This window comes from Poromitra crassiceps, assembly GCF_964638095.1.
Source record: "Poromitra crassiceps genome assembly, chromosome: 12".
NCBI lineage: Eukaryota > Metazoa > Chordata > Actinopteri > Beryciformes > Melamphaidae > Poromitra > Poromitra crassiceps.
The window spans coordinates 34,360,189-34,380,348 of NC_139632.1; the positions used below are offsets into that span (position 1 = coordinate 34,360,189).

Here is a 20,160-nt window from a genome sequence, read left to right on the forward strand (position 1 = left end):
TGTTTTATATTGAGACTGACAGCAACAGGTGTCTGATTCAGTTCCCCTCCCAGACCAGTCTGTCTCCGGACAAGTAGTTTGTCCCTTCAGTAATGACTTGGTACATGCCATCTACATGTATAGAGACACTGCATGAAATAGGCCACGGCCATCACGGGGGAAAGCGCTCCATTCACTCCCCGTACACCACCAGCGTCATTTTCCTTGAATTAAACATAGCTAAAAGCTGTTGTGTGGTGGGCTGCGCACACAACAAATGCAAAAAATCACCAATTGAAGTTTTTTTGTACTCCGGAGCAAAACAAGGAAGCCGTTGAGAAGAAACATGTGGATCTAGCTGTCAATGAAGTAAGTTGGAGTGTTCATCTTCCGTATATAAGATCTTTGTGTGCAACACGCAACATAAGAGAACGCCAGGATTGGGGGGGGGGGGAGTTTCAGGAAGCAGAAAGTCAGCAGACAAACGTTGTGATCAGTTCACGTCTTGTTCGCAGTTCAAAGGAATGAAGTAAACGCACACAACGTCTCATTATTTGACACTAGCCAGTTCCTCCTAGATATCTGCAAAACTATCTGTATCTGACGAGCGTTCCTTTGTTCGCCCGGTTAGCCACGGTTTGTTTTGCTAGAAGTTGGCACGATCGTTGGTCCTTTGTGTTTTCCTCCGTGTTGGGCGTGGTTTCTGAATGATGACGCGTTCCGCAGTGTCTCTGTGGTGAGAGGATAGCGGGGCGCGGGGCAGAGCCGTGTGTGGTGGAAAAATTGAAGTTCCATTGGCATTTAATAATCAATAAGCTATAATTGCATAACACATTATTAATTGGTATAGGTTATTAGTCATAAGACAGGCTCATATAGACAGACATGGACTGCACTATGCAGAGACAGATAACTAGCTTATCAAGCAGGAGATTTCTCCCCTTTGCTCTGGCCTTCAGAAACTCAGCATGACAATGACCATGAGACAGGAACGCTTGCTGATAACAGCCTCCCAGTTAGACTGCACCAACGCACACACATTTACAAGAGATCATCCCATTCCTCTCCCCCCTCTTGTCCTGCCTAAAGAGTTGCGACATCTCCATTCACTCCAATGGACCAGTTTTTTACTCTCAAGAGTTCCAGGAAGTAAGGTCCTGGATTAAGCAGCACTGTCGAGTTGCAGCAAAATAGACAGTTTGTGTTGTACTCTGAACGTTTTTTTTTTTTTTTTTTTAACAAATCGCACCACTTGGGCTCCATAGGGTTTCATTGCCACCCAGTGACGCGGTTTGTTTACCAAAATGCTGCTCGGCTGATCCCTGGTATAGCGGGGTAACACAGTTGGCAGCGGTAGTTCAGCAGCAGAGTGAATCACTTGATTTTAGATGGGTCAAAGTAATTAACGCTATCTTGCGCAATCTGAGAGTTTTGCACCCCGGCCGAGAATTGCACCCCCACCATATTTTGGGGCTGTTTTAACTTAAAAACAAGGATGCAAATCTCTGCAGGTACAAACTGCACCCCCCTCCATAAAGCCAGGAGAGATCCCCAGGTCTCGAGGTCATCTGTACCCGGATTTTAAGCACCAAAGTCGGCTTCCATGAGCCAGAAGAGAGCCCCAAGCATGGAAGTCACCTCCACGCGGATCTAATGCATCAAAGTCGGTCTCCGTGAGCCAGGACAGACCCCCTGGCTTGGAGATCACGTCTACCCAGACAATTATATCATTTTTAAACAGTTACGTTTCCGTATAAATCATTACAATATGCTCCCGGAAGGTGGGGATGCAATTCTCGGCGGGGGTGCAAAACTCGGCATGACACCGGCCGAGTTGTAATATATTGTCATGTCATGGTGTCTTTGTGTCATTAATAAACGAGATTGATTGTTATTTTTCTATAATTATTTTTGGTACTGCTATTTGACATTGAAGTCAATGGCGAGAGGCTTGTGTTTTTCTCCACTCTGGCTGGTTTCTATGTGGGTGTAACAGCATGTGTGTCTCTAACACTGAGCGCCGCAGGAACGAGTCCGGAAATCATCGATGCTAACACTCCTGGTTCTTCACTGTTTTCGCCTATGGGATTTTTGAATGGGTTTTAGGCACGATGGTTCTAATAAGGTCTCTGGGCAACGCTGGCTTAATCAAGCGCGAACCAGTATTTAGTAATATCATCTTCACACATGAGCACCCCTTTTATGAGTTTTAAAGCTTTTATGTGCCGTTAAAAGGGCGGCTAGCTAGCAAACAGCTAAATGAGACTACACTGTTGAGTCGATGGGGATATTATATATAACGTCATCACTTCAAAGGACGAACACGGAAATTATCTTTCCCTCACCTGGTTTAGCCCGTTCAGCCCGGGGTAATCAGTGCACAGCAGCGCACACATCAACAACAGTCCAGGTTGAGTGCTGACATGACGGGGAAGCCTATGCAACACTGTGTGTAGTTCTGGATTAGCTTAGCTCAAGCTTTTTACTTCTAGGGCTCGCATTTACGCTTCAAAACTCATGAAAGTGGTCCTCGTGTGAAGATTATCCGGCTGAACACTGGTTCGCATTTGATTAAGCTTGCGTTGCCCAGAGACCTTATTTGAAGCATCGTGGCAAAAACCCATTCAAAAATCCCATAGACAGAAACAGTGAAGAACCAGGAAGTCCGGGACTTCCGCGTTCTGACTACAAAAATACGTCATCCCTGCGGCTCTCTATACCTAGTAGGAATTTAGGAATTGCAATTCCTTCTGGAATCACAATGCTGTTGGGGGGTATGAACTTCCCATGGCCGCTTACTCCCATTGTCAAGTTATCTAGTACTGCTCTGCTATTGGTGGTTTGTGCTTTTCAACAGAGCATCGGGTTAATAACCGCACAATTCAGGCTTTATTCCAAAAGGACATTGTCACACTTCCTTACATAATCTCCTTTTGGAATGGTATAGTAGAAAATGTGCCTTGGAAAAAAGTGTGGTTGTTGCCACTCAGATATTTGATTACCAATAAAGTGAGAGAAGTTACATTTAAATTAATACACAGGTTCTACCCAGCAAAATCCTTTCTTAAAAGATATAAGCGGGACATTGAGTCTGAGTGCTCATTTTGTAAAGATTCTGATGAAAATGTCTCACATCTGTTTTGGAAGTGTTCTCATACAGAGACATTTTGGTCAGAGATTTTGAAGTTCATCCAACTGCATTTCATCTCAGATTTTTCTTTCTGTTTTAAGGATGTTTTCTTTTGTGTATTTGATTTCACGATGGAGAATGAGGGGAAATGTTTTATAATTAATCTTCTGTTTTTACTTGCTAAATACCACATCCACAAGTGTAAATTCAGTGGTTCTAAACCATTCTTCCCCCAAAAATGATCTCACTGAATATATGGACTCCATCAAACACTCAAAGAATACCAAAGCAATCCGGGACTGTGCTGCTATTTACAACTTTTGTGACCTCATGAAGTAGCCTACCTTGTTGTTTCTTCTTATTAGTATTATTTGCTTGTACCCCTGAGCCTTGTACTGTAGATGTCTGTGTGTGTCATGTGTTTGATCTGTTTTTTGTATGATATGGTCTTTAATAAAATGTAAAAAAAAAAAAAAAAAAAAAAAAAAAAAAGGAATTTAGGAATGTAGCTCACAGTCATTCATTAGCCACGGCTAACAGCAGTAGCAGTCCCCATCCTCTTTGGAAAGTGGTCCCTGGCCCTCTCTTGACGCAAGTTGACCGACAATTTGGGCGCAACTAACTAATAACTATCGTTACCATGACTGCACGTGACAAAGCCGACTTTACACTCATAAGACGATACACAAAGGTTTTACTCCGTCCAGCTGCAGCAAGCCTCTGTCCCATAGAGGTCCGCCAGCGAGGGACACCTCTGTTCGAGTAGTCTACTGTTCGAGCAATAAGCATTTCCGGTGATCGTTTTTCAGAATAAAATAACCTTTTTGCACAAGCCTAGAGCACACAGAAGCCATTGAAAAACTATACATTTGCACAGTAAAACTGTAAATTAAGCATTTAAACTAAGCTATACAATACAAATTATGTTTCTGTATGACAACAACTGTTTCAATATTAAACATTGAGTGATTGCTGTTCACTGGACTGGATAGCCTTTACAAATTAAACACTGGACACCCCCGTGTCCAAGATGTCAGCACAAACCATATATTATGCACGCGCTTGGGTAGACCTCACCTCTATGACATCCCACTCTCAGCTAAGGCCAGTAGGAGTAAAAAAAATGGCGGCCCGTCAAACCCACCCAAACACACTAATAGTGTCATTTCTGGACAGCTATTGGACACTGGACACCCCGTGTCCAAGATGTCAGCACAAACCATATATGCACGCACTCGGGTAGACCTCCTCTATGACATCCCACTCTCAGCTAAGGCCCGTATGAGTAAAAAAAATATGGTGGCCCGTCAAACCCACCCATGGTTAACTCTGTGTCAGCACTACAGTTGCTGGAGAATTACAGTTGGAGATTGATTGACAGCTGTCATGTTATTATTGGTTGAAATTGGGTAGTAGCCTACATACTGATATATGCACACCTTATATTTCGTTATGAAGTGAACATGGTTGATTTTTTTTATTTTTTTATTCCCCCCCGCTCCGATTTTTTTTAGCCCATTTGTATCCCACATTAGTGCTAATTTATATTTATCCTGGTTGCTGCTCCACCCTCTGCCGATCTGAGGAGAGCCGAAAAATGGCTCCATGCTTACTCCGAGACATGGGCAGTTAGCCAGCCGCTTCTTTTCACCTGACAGGGGAAGCTTCACCGGTAGGATCACGCTATTCCAACGAGTTCCCCTCCCTCCGAACAGGCGCCCTTCACGACCAGAGGAGGCACCACATCAGCAACCAGGATATTGCATGTTTTGGTGAAGGGGTTCCTATATTAAAGAAACCCCCGGGAGGCACGGGGAGAACATGCAATCTCCACACAGAAAGGCCCTTTTGACGACCCCACCCGGGCGGTGGGCACTCGAGGACATGTGGACGGGCACGCATTCCTTCAGCGTTCACAGCGTCCCAGGTGGGACTCGAACCCAGGACCTTCGAGCTGTGAGGCGACAGCGCTTACCACTGCACCACCGTACCCCAACATGGTTGAATTTTGATGTAAAAATCCAAAGGAATTAGATTTTTGTGAATTTGTTGGCATACCTTGTTAAACAGATGCTCTCTATGACCAGGGATATGATCTAAAATAGTTAAAAAGTCACTTTTCATTTCAGTTCGACTTTAAGACAAAAAGTCCAAAATGTCTGAGTGAATCTGAGCCTTCAGCAGACTCTGTTAAAGGAGCACCCCACATTTTTTAATTCAATCAGACTAATTTCATGGCACCATCTATTGCAGGGGTGGGCAACTGGCGGCTGGAATTGCAAAAAAAAACAGTGCACCTGAACGCAACATGCAAGATATCCGCTGAATAAGTGTCCAAATGTTCATGTCATTCAGGCCCATACTCCACTTCTGTTATAACATTTCAGTCTGGAATATGGAATATCTTTCAATAATCTTTGTGACAAAAAGGCTAAAAGTAATCTAATGTGTAAGAAGTGACTGTTCTACATTGAAGTAGAAATTTAAATAATGAACTCGTTGGTTTTGGATTTATTTAGCTTCAAGAGTGCATTTTTGTTCGTGTGACCCTCAACACAGGCTTTGAGAATCCTGGGACACTTACTGATATGTATGCTTAAATTAACCCACTCATATTCTGGTTTATTACAAGAAAAACATTTTGGCTAGTGGAAATTCTAATTGGCTAGTAACTTTAAAATCTAGCAGCCATATTGGCAGGTGGTCAAAAAAGTTAATTTCAAGCCCTGCAGGGAGAGCAGGTGGTGACATAGGAGTGAGTGAGAAAAGGATCAAATATTGGTGGTTAAGATTGGTGAATAATGACATCACAACTGTTAATTTAAAATGAATTATTCCTCTAAACCTGGCTTCAAATGCCCAAAATCTTTAGCACCGGCGCAGTTCGGCCCCCAGCCCTCAGCAAAATCTGGCCCTCTGGTAGCGAGGACATTTTTTTGTGGCCCTCTCTATCATCAAAGTTCCTGGGTTACGGCATGACAATATTTGTTCAGCCCCCGGCAACAATCTGGTTTTCTCATGTGGCCCCCCATGAAAAATAATTGCCCACCCCTGATCTAGTGTGTGTGCCTCACCATGTGCTTTCAATGGTTGTTGTGACCTATAAAAGGAAGAAAACAAGTAGGAATAGCTTACAGTCAGTTTTAATAAAATATATACATTCAGCCAGGATACAACAACAGGATATCAGTCAGAAACACGCGAACAGGCCAGTGGTGTAAGAGGTAGGATGACATCCCTTCTGATGCACAACACACATGAGTGATGCCCCCAGAGGCAAACAGCAAGAACTGCATCCACAGGAAAACGGACTCCGTTCACAGCGGAAAACCTTACCACTCAATTCTGATTTATTGCTCAGATCAGATTTTTTTTATTTTGCTGTTCACGCTTTTTTTATGTGGCCAATAGATCATTCCAGTGTAAACGGGTCACGATCCTAAACGGACACAAAAAGAACACAAAAGGGCCATACGATTTCCTCAATGCAGAAAAAACTGACTGAATGATGGAATTTGGTAAGAAAAATGGAATCGACTGTAAAACATGGAAGAGTGCAGAATCTCACCACACTATCATTGGAGAGCGGAGATGGCGCGGCAGGAATGAGTCCGGACTCCGGAAGCACTTGCATCTCTTACGTGTGAAAGTCAATGGGATTGTTTTACGGGGATTTTGGTGAAATGCTTGAAATCAGGTCTGTGGGTAACAAAAGTTTATGAAACAGGAAAGTTTGTGTTCAGCAAGATGATCTTCGCAAATGAGGGGCACTTTTATTTTTTCCAAGGGTAAATGTCCTCCACTGCCTGCTCCATCACAGCTGTCTCAAGGGAGATGTTTCCCTATCTCATTCAAGAGCCGGTCTTGTCAATTTGAGAGCATGATTTATTGATTTCATGTTCAGATTTTGTAACGTGTTCCCTCAAACCCCGCCCTCACAATCAAATAGCCCCCGATTGTGTTTAGATTTGCGGTTCTTGTGCTCAAAGTCTATGGTTGCAAAAAGTCCAAACACAGAGAAGAAATCCAAGAGCAGAAGTTTCACAAGCGCACAGAAACAGCTTGACTGCGAGGGCAGGAAATCTGTCCAAGCAACTCAATTATATATTTGAGTCTAAGCACCGAGTTTGAGCACAAGCAGAGCAAATCTAAGCACAAGCGTTTTCATACATCATGAAATCAATACATCATGCTCTCTAATTGATAGACTGCAGAAAAAAACCTCCAGTCTTCCATGTTCGTGTTGACAGAGTGAGTCCCGCCGGCGCAGAAGTCTCATGAATGTCAATCTAGATTGACGTAAAAGTCACATGAATTCGATACGGGTCACATGACTGCATTCCCAAAAAATCTGACCTCTATTTGACTTGGGGGGGGAGAGAAAAAGAAATAAAAAGACCTGGCTCACTGGGGGATGAGTCCAGATCTGTGCCACTTTAGCCTGCAGTGTGAACATAGCAGAGAACGGAGCCCCACATTTTGCTGATTTGACACCTAAACACGTCATGACCTTTGTACAGAAGCCCTGAGAGGCAAGTGAGGGGGGTACAGGGGGTTACAACATGGGGTAGTGGTGTACTCTTGTGGCCAGAATGAGAAGTACAACAACAAACAGGCATGATTATTATGAGGCTGACAAAAGTGTGTGTGTGTGTGGCGGGAGGTCACCTGGTTCGCACCGATCAGTCTCCAATGAGGCAGCTATGGCTAGGCTTTTGGTGAGCCCGTGATAGACATGACAGACAGATGGTTCATCCAATCACCTGCCTTTGCTTTAAAAGTGACAGCCCTTTGAAACGTTTCCCGAGCGACTCGTTCTCAGATGCTTATGTGAAAATAAACCATCTGGCAGTGTCAGGTGACCTCAGGGGCTTCCGTAACCTTTGACCTTTAAAACACAAACAGTCGTTAGTGTGGTTTGCCTTTATAGTGCAGTAAAGTTGGAGTTAAAACGAGTCACAGCTGCCTAACACTGGCCACTGTATCAGCTATAATCTATACAGTACATTACCTCCTCATGTACATTATCCAATGACACAAAATTACAGTATTAACATGTAACCTCTTAAATGATGTGTTCTTATCAAAATGCACGTCTTCTCCTTCACAGCAGTCTTTCAGCGTTTAAACCAAAAAACCCTGAGTTATGATGCTGCCTTCACGTCATGTGGGAAGAGCCGGCTCGACTGATAGTCCATTCCATTTGTATTGGGAACTAGGAATATCCCAGTTGAGTGATGTCATGCCTGAGTTGACTGCGTTCCATTAAAACAGTCAGGAAAACAGCCAGGTTAGCTGTAGCCAGGCTAGCCGTTGTTGGCAATAACAGTTGATAACGCATTTCACGGTATTTTGCGCATACAAACACTGCAGCAACATGTCCACAGATAGAAGTTAGACAGTACTGTGTGTATGACTGATATAATGAGACACACATAAGCCAGAAGTGCTAATAAACGGCAGCTGTCACCCCCATGTTAAAATGCCCGTCTTGACAGCAGAAATAAACAGGTTTATAGCCTGGTTCGAAACACAGCTTTGGTCTCTATAGCTAATTTCACCTTTCATAAGAACTGTATGGGAGCAGTGGTGGAAATGGGCAGGTTTTACTCTGGGAACCCTACTTATGCAGGATGGGATTTACTCTGGGAACCCTACTTATGCAGGATGGGATTTACTCTGGGAACCCTACTTATGCAGGATTGGTTTTACTCTGGGAACCCTACCTATGCAGGATGGGTTTTACTCTGGGAACCCTACTTATGCAGGATTGGTTTTACTCTGGGAACCCTACCTATGCAGGATGGGATTTACTCTGGGAACCCTACTTATGCAGGATTGGTTTTACTCTGGGAACCCTACCTATGCAGGATGGGTTTTACTCTGGGAACCCTACTTATGCAGGATGGGTTTTACTCTGGGAACCCTACTTATGCAGGATGGGATCCCCGGGACGCAGTGGCGCCCGCCCTCAGCCCAATAGAGCGGGGCTCGTATTGACTGTTGCAAGACATTCTTTAAGGGGAACCTGAGTAGGAATGCCGTTCCCTCCCAACTCCGTTCCCAGGCATCCCCCCCCCCCCCCCCCCCATTTCCACCACTGTACTGCGGGGTGGATTTTTATATAATTCACCTGTTTAGAGTGAAATTGATAGAAAATACTGTTTTGGCCGTGATTGACAGGTCGCCTGTCCAGTGATCGTGCAGCTCGCCGATCATGGACCAATAGAAGGCGGAGCTGCGTCTCTGTTGCAAACCCCTGGTCTCACGTGAGCTGTGAGAAAACCAAGTTGGCCAAAATGCTAAACTACAGGCTTCAGTACCTGAGTCCACAAACCAATGGGTGACGTCAAACACTCCGTCCATCTTTTTCTAGTCTATGGAAAAATTGCTACTCGACATGTACACCCAATTGTACCATGTAAATGTGTAAATAAAAAATGACACCCAGGTGCTGAAGTAAGCGGTGCAGACAAACAGACACCACTTAACCAATTTTAACAAAAAAAAGAAGACATTTGCTCGAGTGACATTACTGATGACATCACAACTGCCTGATGACATGACAGTCGAGCAATTGCGTGACATTTCCAGTTGAGTGACATTACTTCACACACACCCTCTTCCTTGTTGCTTGGGTGACATCACAGTTGCGCAATTGCAAATGCATTCAACACACACACACACACACACACACACACAACTGCCCGAGTGACATAACTTCCAGGCCTCTTCAACTGCCTGATGACATCACAGTCGAGCAATTGCACGACATCACTTCCAGTTGAGTGACATCACTCGCCAGTGACATCACTCGCACGAGATGGATTCCCCCAGGTGACCTTTCACAACTGGCTAACCCTAACCGCCTTCCAGGTGACTACATCTCAGGTGAACTCCAGGTGAACTCTCGTGCTCATACACACACAGTCACGCATAGAAGCGGTGGCACCGCTTAAAAATACTCAAAGAAAAAAAGGGAAACTTGGTTCTACCGTCTTTCCCACAGGATGTGAATACAGCATGATCACCTGTGGTCACACGAGAGGAAATGAAACGCTGCTGAGATCGTCTCCATCTTCTTTCCTCTTTGATCAAACATTGCAATTATCAACGCTAGCTCCTGTTGCCATGACGAGGGACAAGGTAGGTACCGGATCATCATGACGTCAACAATTTTTATTTGAGTTATTTTAGTTTAGTTGTTATATAAAGTTTGCTTGCTTGCTTGCTAAAGTGGACAAATTGCAGATTTAGCAGCCAGATCAACCCAGAGGAAACTATTGCCAACATCGGTCATGCTATGGATGGACCTTAGCTTCTTAGCTTTTGGCTTGTTGTGTTTTTTACCATGACACTGCCTGCAGAAGAGCTAATAGCACTGTGTTGTTAACACAATAAACAGCTGGTTGGAGCCAAAAGTGATGCACAAAATCACTGTGACAAATATATTGTGATATTGTGTTTTTAGTTTGCTAATGTTAGTTAACTTGCTTGCTTGCTAACGCAGAAGAATTGCTATCTAGTTAACGTCACCGTTGTTCACGTTTTCAGATGTACAGCCAATCACAATGCGCGATGTCATCTGTACGTGCAGGACCCTGCCGGACACATCTGGTACCGACACCGGCACCCTCCTAGTGGAGCGAGCTAGCTGAGGATCTTGTGGTAGGGGTGCAGCTCAGGGGCCTCCTGGTGGAGCAAGCTCGCTGAGGATCTTGTGGTAGGGGTGCAGGGGCCTCCTGGTGGAGCAAGCTAGCTGAGGATCTTGTGGTAGGGGTGCAGGGGCCTCCTGGTGGAGCCAGCTAGCGGAGGATTATGTGGTAGGGGTGCAGGGGCCTCCTGGTGGAGGGAGCTAGCCGAGGATCTTGTGGTAGGGGTGGAGGGGGCCTCCTGGTGGAGCCAGCTAGCTGAGGATCTTGTGGTAGGGGTGGAGGGGGCCTCCTGGTGCAGCCAGCTAGCTGAGGATCTTGTGGTAGGGGTGCAGGGGGAGGGAGGAGGTGAAGGCGCGGATGTCGGTGATCAGCGTGGCATCCGGCGGCGAGGAGGATGAGGGGGGGATGAAGATGAGCTGCGAGACTTCCCCGTATGAGGAGGTGGGCGGGGCCTCGGGGCAGGTGGATGTGGGCGGGTCCTCGGGGGAGGTGGGTGGGGCCTCAGCGTTTTCCTCCAAGCCGAAACCAACAACCTGAGACATACACACACAAAGTTTAAACCTGGATCTACATGTTTCATCTGGAGTTAAATTCACTACCTATTAAGACCATTTTTAAGACTGTTTCAATATATTTTAAGAATTTTTGAATATATTCTAAGACCTTTTCAATATATTTTAAGACCCTTTCAATACCTTTTAAGACATTTTCAATATGTTTTAACACCTTAAGTGCCATAGCCGAAATAATTCGTCTTACATAATCCAACGCTTAAGTGCCAGAGCCGAGTTTACTCGTCTTACATAAACATTTTTTTTTTTTGACGGTGGGACATCAATCAACAACTTTTACATCTTCGAGATCACTATTGGAGCAAGATAATGTGTATAATCTATTTTACCGACCCACTAAGTGTTGACAGTGCTCCCCCAGACAACCGAAATCAAAGAAAAAACTGCCGCGGGACCAAGCCGTTCAAGGAAATGCCGTGGCGATTTTACAGTAATCCATTCAAGACTTGTCTTGCCTGAGAGCGGCCGCGCACCGGCAGCAGCACACAGAGAGCGGAGAGCGATTTGCAAAATAGATCATAGGTGAAACACACTTTGAAACACCTCAGAAAGGCCAGAATCAACATCTGCCCATCGCCCACGCATTCCCCGGCCCATCTTGACTCGCACAAGGAGCGTCCGCACGCAGGCAAGCAGGCAGGCAGGCACACAGGCAGGCAGCAGCAAAAGCGCTTCTGACACGCCCGCTGTACAGCCAGGAGGAAGGAGGAGAAGACACACGGAGGGAGGAGTTTGAATGAGAGGGGTGTTTCCTGTTGTTATGGAGGAAATTACTGTTCAAAACTATTGTTTAGAATGTCTGACGGTCTTACTGATGCCAAAAATGAATGGTTAAAGTGACTGTTTCACAAAAAGCCGTTTATCTCTGAATAAATTTCCAGACGCTGAAACCATGCTGTACTCAACGGCTAATATCTACATAACTACTAACTCTGCAAACTAACTCTTTTAGACAGAGAAAGCACACATTCTATTAGTTATTTTTAGATGATTGGTGTTCATGAATTCTTAACAGAAAAGAATCCTCGGCTGTTGTAAAATGAGCCAGAATCGTCAAAAACACCCCTGGCACAACTTACCTACAGGAATGAAAACATGGCTGGCATTCAATGTGTTAAGACCTCAACGCCACTTTTGTCACATCAGCGATAGGGGTGTAAATCACAAGTTTCATCATGATACGATGATATATAGATTCTTTGGGCAACACTATATTTGCTGATATCACAAAGGCTCCAACGATATGATATGAGACGACATTGAGCACAACCAGCTACAAAATGTAATACCTCAACAAATTAAGACCTTTATCTATTATAAACGGGAGCAAGTGGGCAATGTTCTCGGTTTAAATTGTTCAATGTTTCATTTCAAAGTGATGTCATAAATCATCTTATGACATACACCCGCGCGCATGCAACTTAAGGGCAATAACATTTTGTGAGCAACACACACACACACCCGTGCGCGCGCGCCTATAGAGCAGGCGAGGAGGCCAAGCTGCAGGCAAGGCCAAGCAGCAGCCAAGCTGCAGGCGAGGCCAAGCAGCAGCCAAGCTGCAGGCGAGGCGAGGCCAGGCAGTGGCTGAGCTGCATATTTGAGCTGCAGGGCGGCAGGGCTCAGTGAGCAGCAGGGCGGGCGAGGCCGCGCAGTGGGCGAGCCTAAGAATCGAGCGCGCGTAGTGAGGGCCTTAAGCTTAATTTATACTTATTAGAAAGTGTCGCTCAGCACATGGTCGCAGACGAAAAATAAAGTGTCGCTCATGCTGCTGCATTTATGCTTCTCTCCGCGGCTCAACGGTCACGTGACGCTATACAGAGGGAGGCAGAGAACTAGTGCAGACGGTGCAGACAGCCAAGAGAGGGAATGCTGTCAGTGAACCCACGTCGGAGGCAAGATGTAACTGCAGCCGCATATAACGACACACAACCACACAATCACCTCCTCTCTCTCTGGGAAGTTGGTCACGGTGTTCTTTGTGATTTTCACGAAGTCATACATCAAGGACATGCTGATAAAAATACCGAGGACACGTTCATTAATTTCATTTCAGCGAAAACTAAAACAAGGAAGTTGCGCGTGCCCGTCTATATAGCCAATCAGACATGCGCGACATTATGTGACGTAGTCAGCGACACTAGACATTTCACCAGGTAGCAGACGCTGCTCGCCGACACTTGCAAGTGTCGACTCAAGTCCTCACGAAGCATAAATTGGGCTTTAATTTTCCCTAGATTGATTTATCATCTTTTAATACTTTTCAAGACCCCGTGCATAAGATCCTTTTTAAGCCCTTTTCTTAGTTTGTGCCACTGTATCAACACAAGCAGTCCAGTGAAAGGTATATTTTGTATGGATTTACTTTTATTCAACTAAAAGTTATAGAACAAATGTAGGATAATGGTCAACACACATGAGTGAGGGGGTTCCATTGACATGGAACACACACACACACATACACACACACACACACACAGTTCATCCTTGAGTCCAAGTGGACGTTTGAGGCAATTTCGAAGAAATTCCATCAAGGCGTTCCTGAGATATCGCGTTAACGAGCTTGATAATGGTGTTCGAACAAGAGAGAGAGAGACAGAGAGACTGAAGTAGGCGGGTGTGTGTGTGTGTGTGTGATACTGATAACGTCCATATTAATTAGCCATGTGCTTCAGTTGTGCTTCTGTGTGTGTGTATCTATGTATGGTGTGTGCCTGTGTCTCGCATGAACAAAAGCAGTGGGGCAGAGAGCAAGAGTGTGTGTGTGTGTGTGCTGGTGGAGAGAGGGAGGGAGAGAGAGGAGCGAAGTCATTTTAGGTGCATAGTTAATTGTCTTGCATGCATCTGATCGGCCCCCTTTGATCGGCCTTTTTTGAGAACTCCGATCAAAGCCGATAGAGCAAATACCGGTCGATCGATATCGCCGCCCGATCAATCGGAGCATCCCTAACGCACACACAGACAGACTCACGTGCACGCTCAGCCTCACACACACACACACTCACGTGCATGCTCAGCCACACACACACACACACACACACACACACTCACGTGCACGCTCAGCTTCCTGCTGCTGGAGTCTCGGTGCTGCAGGAACCAGGAGAGGAGCTGCTGCCGAGTGAGCAGCTTCAGAGCAGCGATCTATATACACGCGCGCGCACACACACACACACACACACACACACACACACACACACACACACACACACACACACACACACACACACACACACACACACACACGGTGAGTGAGAGAGAGACATGTTGAGACAGTTCAGAGAATGTGTACGTGTAGCCAAAATACAGACACTAAAATCCTTACACCCAATGTAAACCCATAAAAACGCTTTTATGAGGCTTTCAAAGTGAAGCATCAACATTGTAATGTTCACTCTTTCCCAGCTGATTGAGCCATTCTGTTTGGTTCTGCAGATCAGTCAGGCCTCCAGCAGGGGGCGGATGTTTTCACAAATTACAAAGTGCACGGGTCAATCCGGGACCTGCCTCGTAGTTGACAACGTAACCGGCCAATCAGGGACACTGCTGGCAAAACGGTAATGGCATCTCCCGAAGCAACGAGCGGTAACGTTAATGTTAGCAGGGTAAACAGCCATAAGTGCAGTTGTTGCAAAAATAGACTCAATAACAACAATTAAACAAGTATGCAACAGCCCAGTTTCGCAATGGAATTTCCCCCCCCGCCATTCTTCACAGTGATATTTTGGTAGATACCATACATACATACATAGTGTATCATATTGTACTGTGAAATTTCATATCGTTACATCCCTAATCGACATATAGATTTTTTTTTACCCAGCCCTAGTGTGTGTGTGTGCGCGCGTGCGAGCCCCCCACCTCCTTGTCGAGCCGGTCGAACACATACTGCTGGGTGACGACCTCAAACCAGTGTCGCTCCACCTCCTCGCCCAGGTGGGCGTCCTCGCACTCCTTCAGCTTAACGAGAGCCGTCACCTGGGTCCTAAAGCCCTCCTCACTCAGGCCCGACAGACGAGTCCCGAAACTCTGCAGAAACTCCTCGATCTTCCCCTCCACAAAGTCAGTACTGAGGGGAGAGAAAGAGGGAGACAGAGAGAGAGGAGAGGGGAGTGAGAGAGAGGAGAGTTTCTCTCAGGGGCAACCTGCATTCTTTCTAATGGCCAGCAGGGGGTCGACTCCCCCAAAGGAAGCATGTCCTAGCTAGTCTACAGCTCTCCCCAGATCGGCAGAGGGGGCGGAGCAATGACCGGGACAGCAGGGGGATATCAATTGGGGAGAAAATGGGAGCGAAATCGGAGAGAGAGGGGAAAAAGCAGACTATGTTTTGGGGCGTGATTGACAGTTCGGCTGTCCAGTGATCGTGCAGCTCGCCAGTCATGGACCAACGTGTGGCTCTGTGGAAAACCTCTGGTCTCGCTCTAGCTGCTTCTGGCTCCAAAAAGAAGAAAAGGGAAAAAAAAGATGGTCAAAATGCCTAACTGGAGGGTTCAAAACAGGAGTCTACAAACCAATAGGTAATGTCACGGAGACTACGTCCATATTTATTATAGAGTCTATGGTTTCTCTCAGCAGGAGGTCAGAAGTCAGCTCACCTGAACTTTTTTTTTTAACTTTATTTAGAATAATTACAATGACAAAAATCTCAATCATCCTTCAACTGCGAAAATAGAAACAAAAGCGTCATGTCCTATAAGAAGATAATAATAGCTTATGGTGTCACCTGAACTTGGTGGCCTGCGTTTCCACGGTGACAGAGAAGCCCAGGACCCCTGAGGTGTTCCTACAGGTGGGGTACACCTGGTACCTGCCGGGAAATGAGAAGTCGAGATCAGACAGGCTCTTTAACAGGGCAGGAATTCTACAGCTGCAGTGTGGCCGTAATCCGCCTTTTTCCACAGCAGCCATTTTGTGTCTAAAAGGCAGGAGATAACACGGGTGCAATCAAAACATGAACGAGGGCCACACGCTGAAACACCTAACTAGATTGGAAGGTCGAAACCCTCATTAATGTTCTGCTTGCAACTGTGTTACTTCCTGCCTTTTAAAATGCAAAATAGCCATGTCAATGCGACAGTAATAACCCGTGTATGTTAAGAAAGCGCAGCTTCTCTGCTCGTGCTTTCAGGGGCCGTTGAAAATGTTTGGATAGCTCAACCAGTCCAGGAGTTACAGTACTGAGAACAGGGAAATGGAAATGGAAGCTCTGGCAGTCCCATAGGTTTTAAATTGATTTTTATGAATGGGAAGGGGATCTACCAGCAAGGCCTTTACAATCTACTGGTAGATCGCGATCGACGTATTGGGCGCCCCTGCCCTACAGTGTGGTGCTTTGGCATTTGCACTGACAGATACAGCAGAGTGCTGACTGGGTTCAGTAGGAATGACACACAGAGAGAGAGAGAGAGAACAACTGACCCCAGAGTCTCTTTGGTCCGCAGGAAGTCAAAGCATGGCTCCTCCATGTGCATCTGTGAGGAAAAGCAACAGAGAGTAGAGCTGAGGATCAGACACAGAGACGGACCAAAGCAACAGAGAGCGGAGCTGAGGATCAGACACAGAGACAGACCAAAGCAACAGAGAGCGGAGCTGAGGATCAGACACAGAGACAGACCAAAGCAACAGAGAGCAGAGCTCAGAAGAAAAATAGTTTTCTTATTTTGCCCAGTGAATGTGTCCGCATCTGCCAATGGGCCATCATCCTAAGAGCAGGCTGCATAATAATGTGTTAATTCCACTACAGGAGACCTTTGCGCGGGACCCCATGCACCTTTATTTATAAGCACCTTATGCTGCTGATAGCGCCATGTTGCAATGTTGATGTATGTTTTCTTTCCTGTTTGTCTTGTTTGTATATTGTTCTCTTAAAAAAAAAAAAAAAAAAAAAAAATCCACTACAGGAGAGACTTGATGTTCTCTGAAACTAGGAGGGGGGGGAAATGCTCTCAGATCAGTAATCAGCTAAAAGAGCTGGAAGATATCTCACCACCATCAGCTCCATCAGGGTGTGGTCTCTCAGGTTCTTCAGCCCCGACTGCAACACACAGAGAAACACCTGCTTTACTCCACAGAGAAACACCTCATTTACATCCACCACCTGCTTTACACCCATGCACAACACACATACACTTAAAGGAGAACTTCACAGAAAAACAATGAATGCTCATTTATTTTCCACATGATCTCACATATCCGCATTGATCTAGTTGGACCATTATTGAGAGCTGATTTGAGTTCACTTGTGGACCAGTGATGTCCTTCAATGGAGAGAGCAAGTCACTGTAGCAGAGGGCATGGTGGAGATATGAACAGAGAAAACAGACATGCAGACAATCAAAATAATTACAGCAAAAGAAGAAAAAAAAAAAGAGGGAATAAACTACTCCTAGGGATGGGTATTGTTTGGATTGTATCGATACCGGTACTGCTTATTGATACCAATACCTATCGATACTCTTATCAATACTACTCTCCATAATTTGGTGCAAAAAATAAAGACATGACATGAAAAGAGAAGTTATTTTGTTATATAATTATTATTATAAGTTAAATTCCTGAGAAGGCCTATTTCACCACTGTGAATATGATGATTTATTAAAGCTAGGTCACCTATGTAAGAGAAACATGCAATTATTTTTTTAAATTTGAGCCCTTTGACCAGAGAAAACGGCTGTAGTTTTCCCCATATCACTCTTGTTGTAGAAAATTGAAGTTCCATTGGCATTTCCTAATCAATAAGCTATAATTGCATACACATAATTAATGCTATGAGTTATTAGTCATAAGACATCTCACACATGCAGAAATGGAGACGCACACACATAGGAGATTTCTTCACCCTCTGCTCCACAGCACATGGAGGTCAAAACAAACTTTCACCCACTGCATGAGGTTGACCTTGCTGATACAGACAGGCAGCCCTGTAGGCTCCAAGTCAAGTCATCACCCCTCCTCTCTCTGTTTCTCTCTGCCTTCCTTTGCCTATAAAGTACATGTCGAATTGTGACATCGCCACTGAATACATTGGAACTCTGTATGACATACCAAAATGTGTACATTGAGAATTCAGTCCTTTGGCAATGCAGTTTGTCAAAGTAATGTATGGCTTTAAATATACTTTTATAAGACACATCCTGGACTCTTGGTTTCATTCAATTTGGTTTATATTAGCTGTTATAATTATTATATAGCGGATGAGGAGTGGTGAAATTCCATTCTACAACAACTCTTAAGGGGGAATCATACTACAACACCCAGAATGCATTGCGCATGTCACTGACTGAAACTCGACACCAGACAAATTTGGCTGCATTGACCTCATTACTGAGGTTTATTTTAATTTAAAAAATGTTTTCTTTATCGAGTCTGGAAAAATCACACCCATTTTCAAAGGATTATGAAACAAACCGCCGCAACGGAGTCAGTTACGTTATGGAGTTTGTGGACTAATAACTTACCTGCTGAACGGATGGCTGGATCACGATGTAACTTTGCCGCAAGCTAACATAACAGGTAAAGTTAACACGTCGCTGTTCGCTGTTGTTCATCGTCCATAATCTTGAGATCAGATATTATCAGCCAGCGGTGTCTAGCATGCTACAGATCTACTGCTCTGAACTCTGAAATCTGCCTTGCAGGGCAGAAGTTCGAGCTCAGAGCAGTCGATCAGATCGACTTAGTGCTTTATAATGGCTAATAAACAGCTAATATGCTAGTAATATGCATGCTAATGAGCAGCTAGTTAGTGGTTAATAAATGTACCTTAATATAAAGTGTGGGCTCTAAAGTATAATATATTTTAATAATGTAATTTCACTTTTTCATATTTACACATTAGGGCCACAGACCCTCCATTTGGTAACATTTTGTCAAACTTTTTTGTTGTTGCCTATTTTCTGAAAACTCAGTTAAAATTAGTGATACATTTGGATGGAAGCCAAATAGAGACGTACCTGGTAGTAGACAGTGACCTCGGAGTTGGCGTCTCCCTTGTTGAGAGACTTGACTTTGCACAGCAGGTGTTTCTGGGGGAGCTCCACCACCCGGAACAGCACGGGGGCCTCTACTGACAGAGGCTGGAACTGCAGCCTCCTGCACGGGGTGGGGTGGGGTGGGGGTCGGGTGGGGGGGGGGGGGGGTGGGGGTGGTGAGGTTACTCACAGCTCAACACCACTTACATGAAAATATACTTTACAAAATGCTATATCAATTATTGGAGGGCTCAGAGGGCTCCGATCCTTGATGTAATCTCCCACCTCCACCTTGAACCCATCTGTCCTCATACATATCCTGCACCACTCTTACATACTTCTCTGCCACTCCTGACTTCCTTATACAATACCACACCTCTTCTCTTGGCACCCTGTCATATGCTTTCTCTAAATCCTTCTGACCTTCTCTATACTTCTCCATCAACATTCTCAAAGCAAACATGCCATCTGCGGTGCTCTTTCCTGTTACAATAGCGTCCTGTTGCTCACTTCTCATCACCTCCAAGCCATTAACCTGGCTTCCATCACTCTTTCCCATAACTTCATGCTGTGTCTGTCTGATCAACTTTATACCTCTGTAGTTACTACAGCTCTGCACATCACCCTTATTTTTGAAGATTGGCACCAGTACACTTCTTCTCCATTCTTCAGGCATCCTCTCATTTTCCAAGATTGTGTGAAACAATCTAGTTAAGAACCCCACTGCCATATCTGCTAAACACCTCCATGCCTCCACAGGTACAGTATGTCATCTGGACCAATCCTTGCAAATGTGCTGCACTTCCTGATTCACTGTCCAAACACCATCCAACCTTCTCGCTTTCATTTTCGGTCAGACT

The 20,160-nt window shown here is 45.1% G+C and overlaps 1 protein-coding gene across 1 annotated transcript in view; it reads right to left on the bottom strand.

Moving 5' to 3' along the window:
• Positions 1-9,229: 9,229 nt before the first annotated feature.
• Positions 9,230-20,160, bottom strand: part of nrd1b (nardilysin b (N-arginine dibasic convertase)) — a 33,399-nt gene continuing 22,468 nt past the window's right edge. Inside the window, exons 26-32 of the mRNA XM_083647675.1 lie at positions 19,283-19,421; positions 17,317-17,364; positions 16,749-16,801; positions 16,054-16,137; positions 15,192-15,399; positions 14,385-14,474; positions 9,230-11,297 (exon numbers count right to left, since the gene is read on the bottom strand). Coding sequence (XP_083503801.1) covers positions 11,067-11,297; positions 14,385-14,474; positions 15,192-15,399; positions 16,054-16,137; positions 16,749-16,801; positions 17,317-17,364; positions 19,283-19,421 — 853 coding nt within the window. The 3' untranslated portion in view covers positions 9,230-11,066. The remainder of the gene's footprint in view (positions 11,298-14,384; positions 14,475-15,191; positions 15,400-16,053; positions 16,138-16,748; positions 16,802-17,316; positions 17,365-19,282; positions 19,422-20,160) is intronic.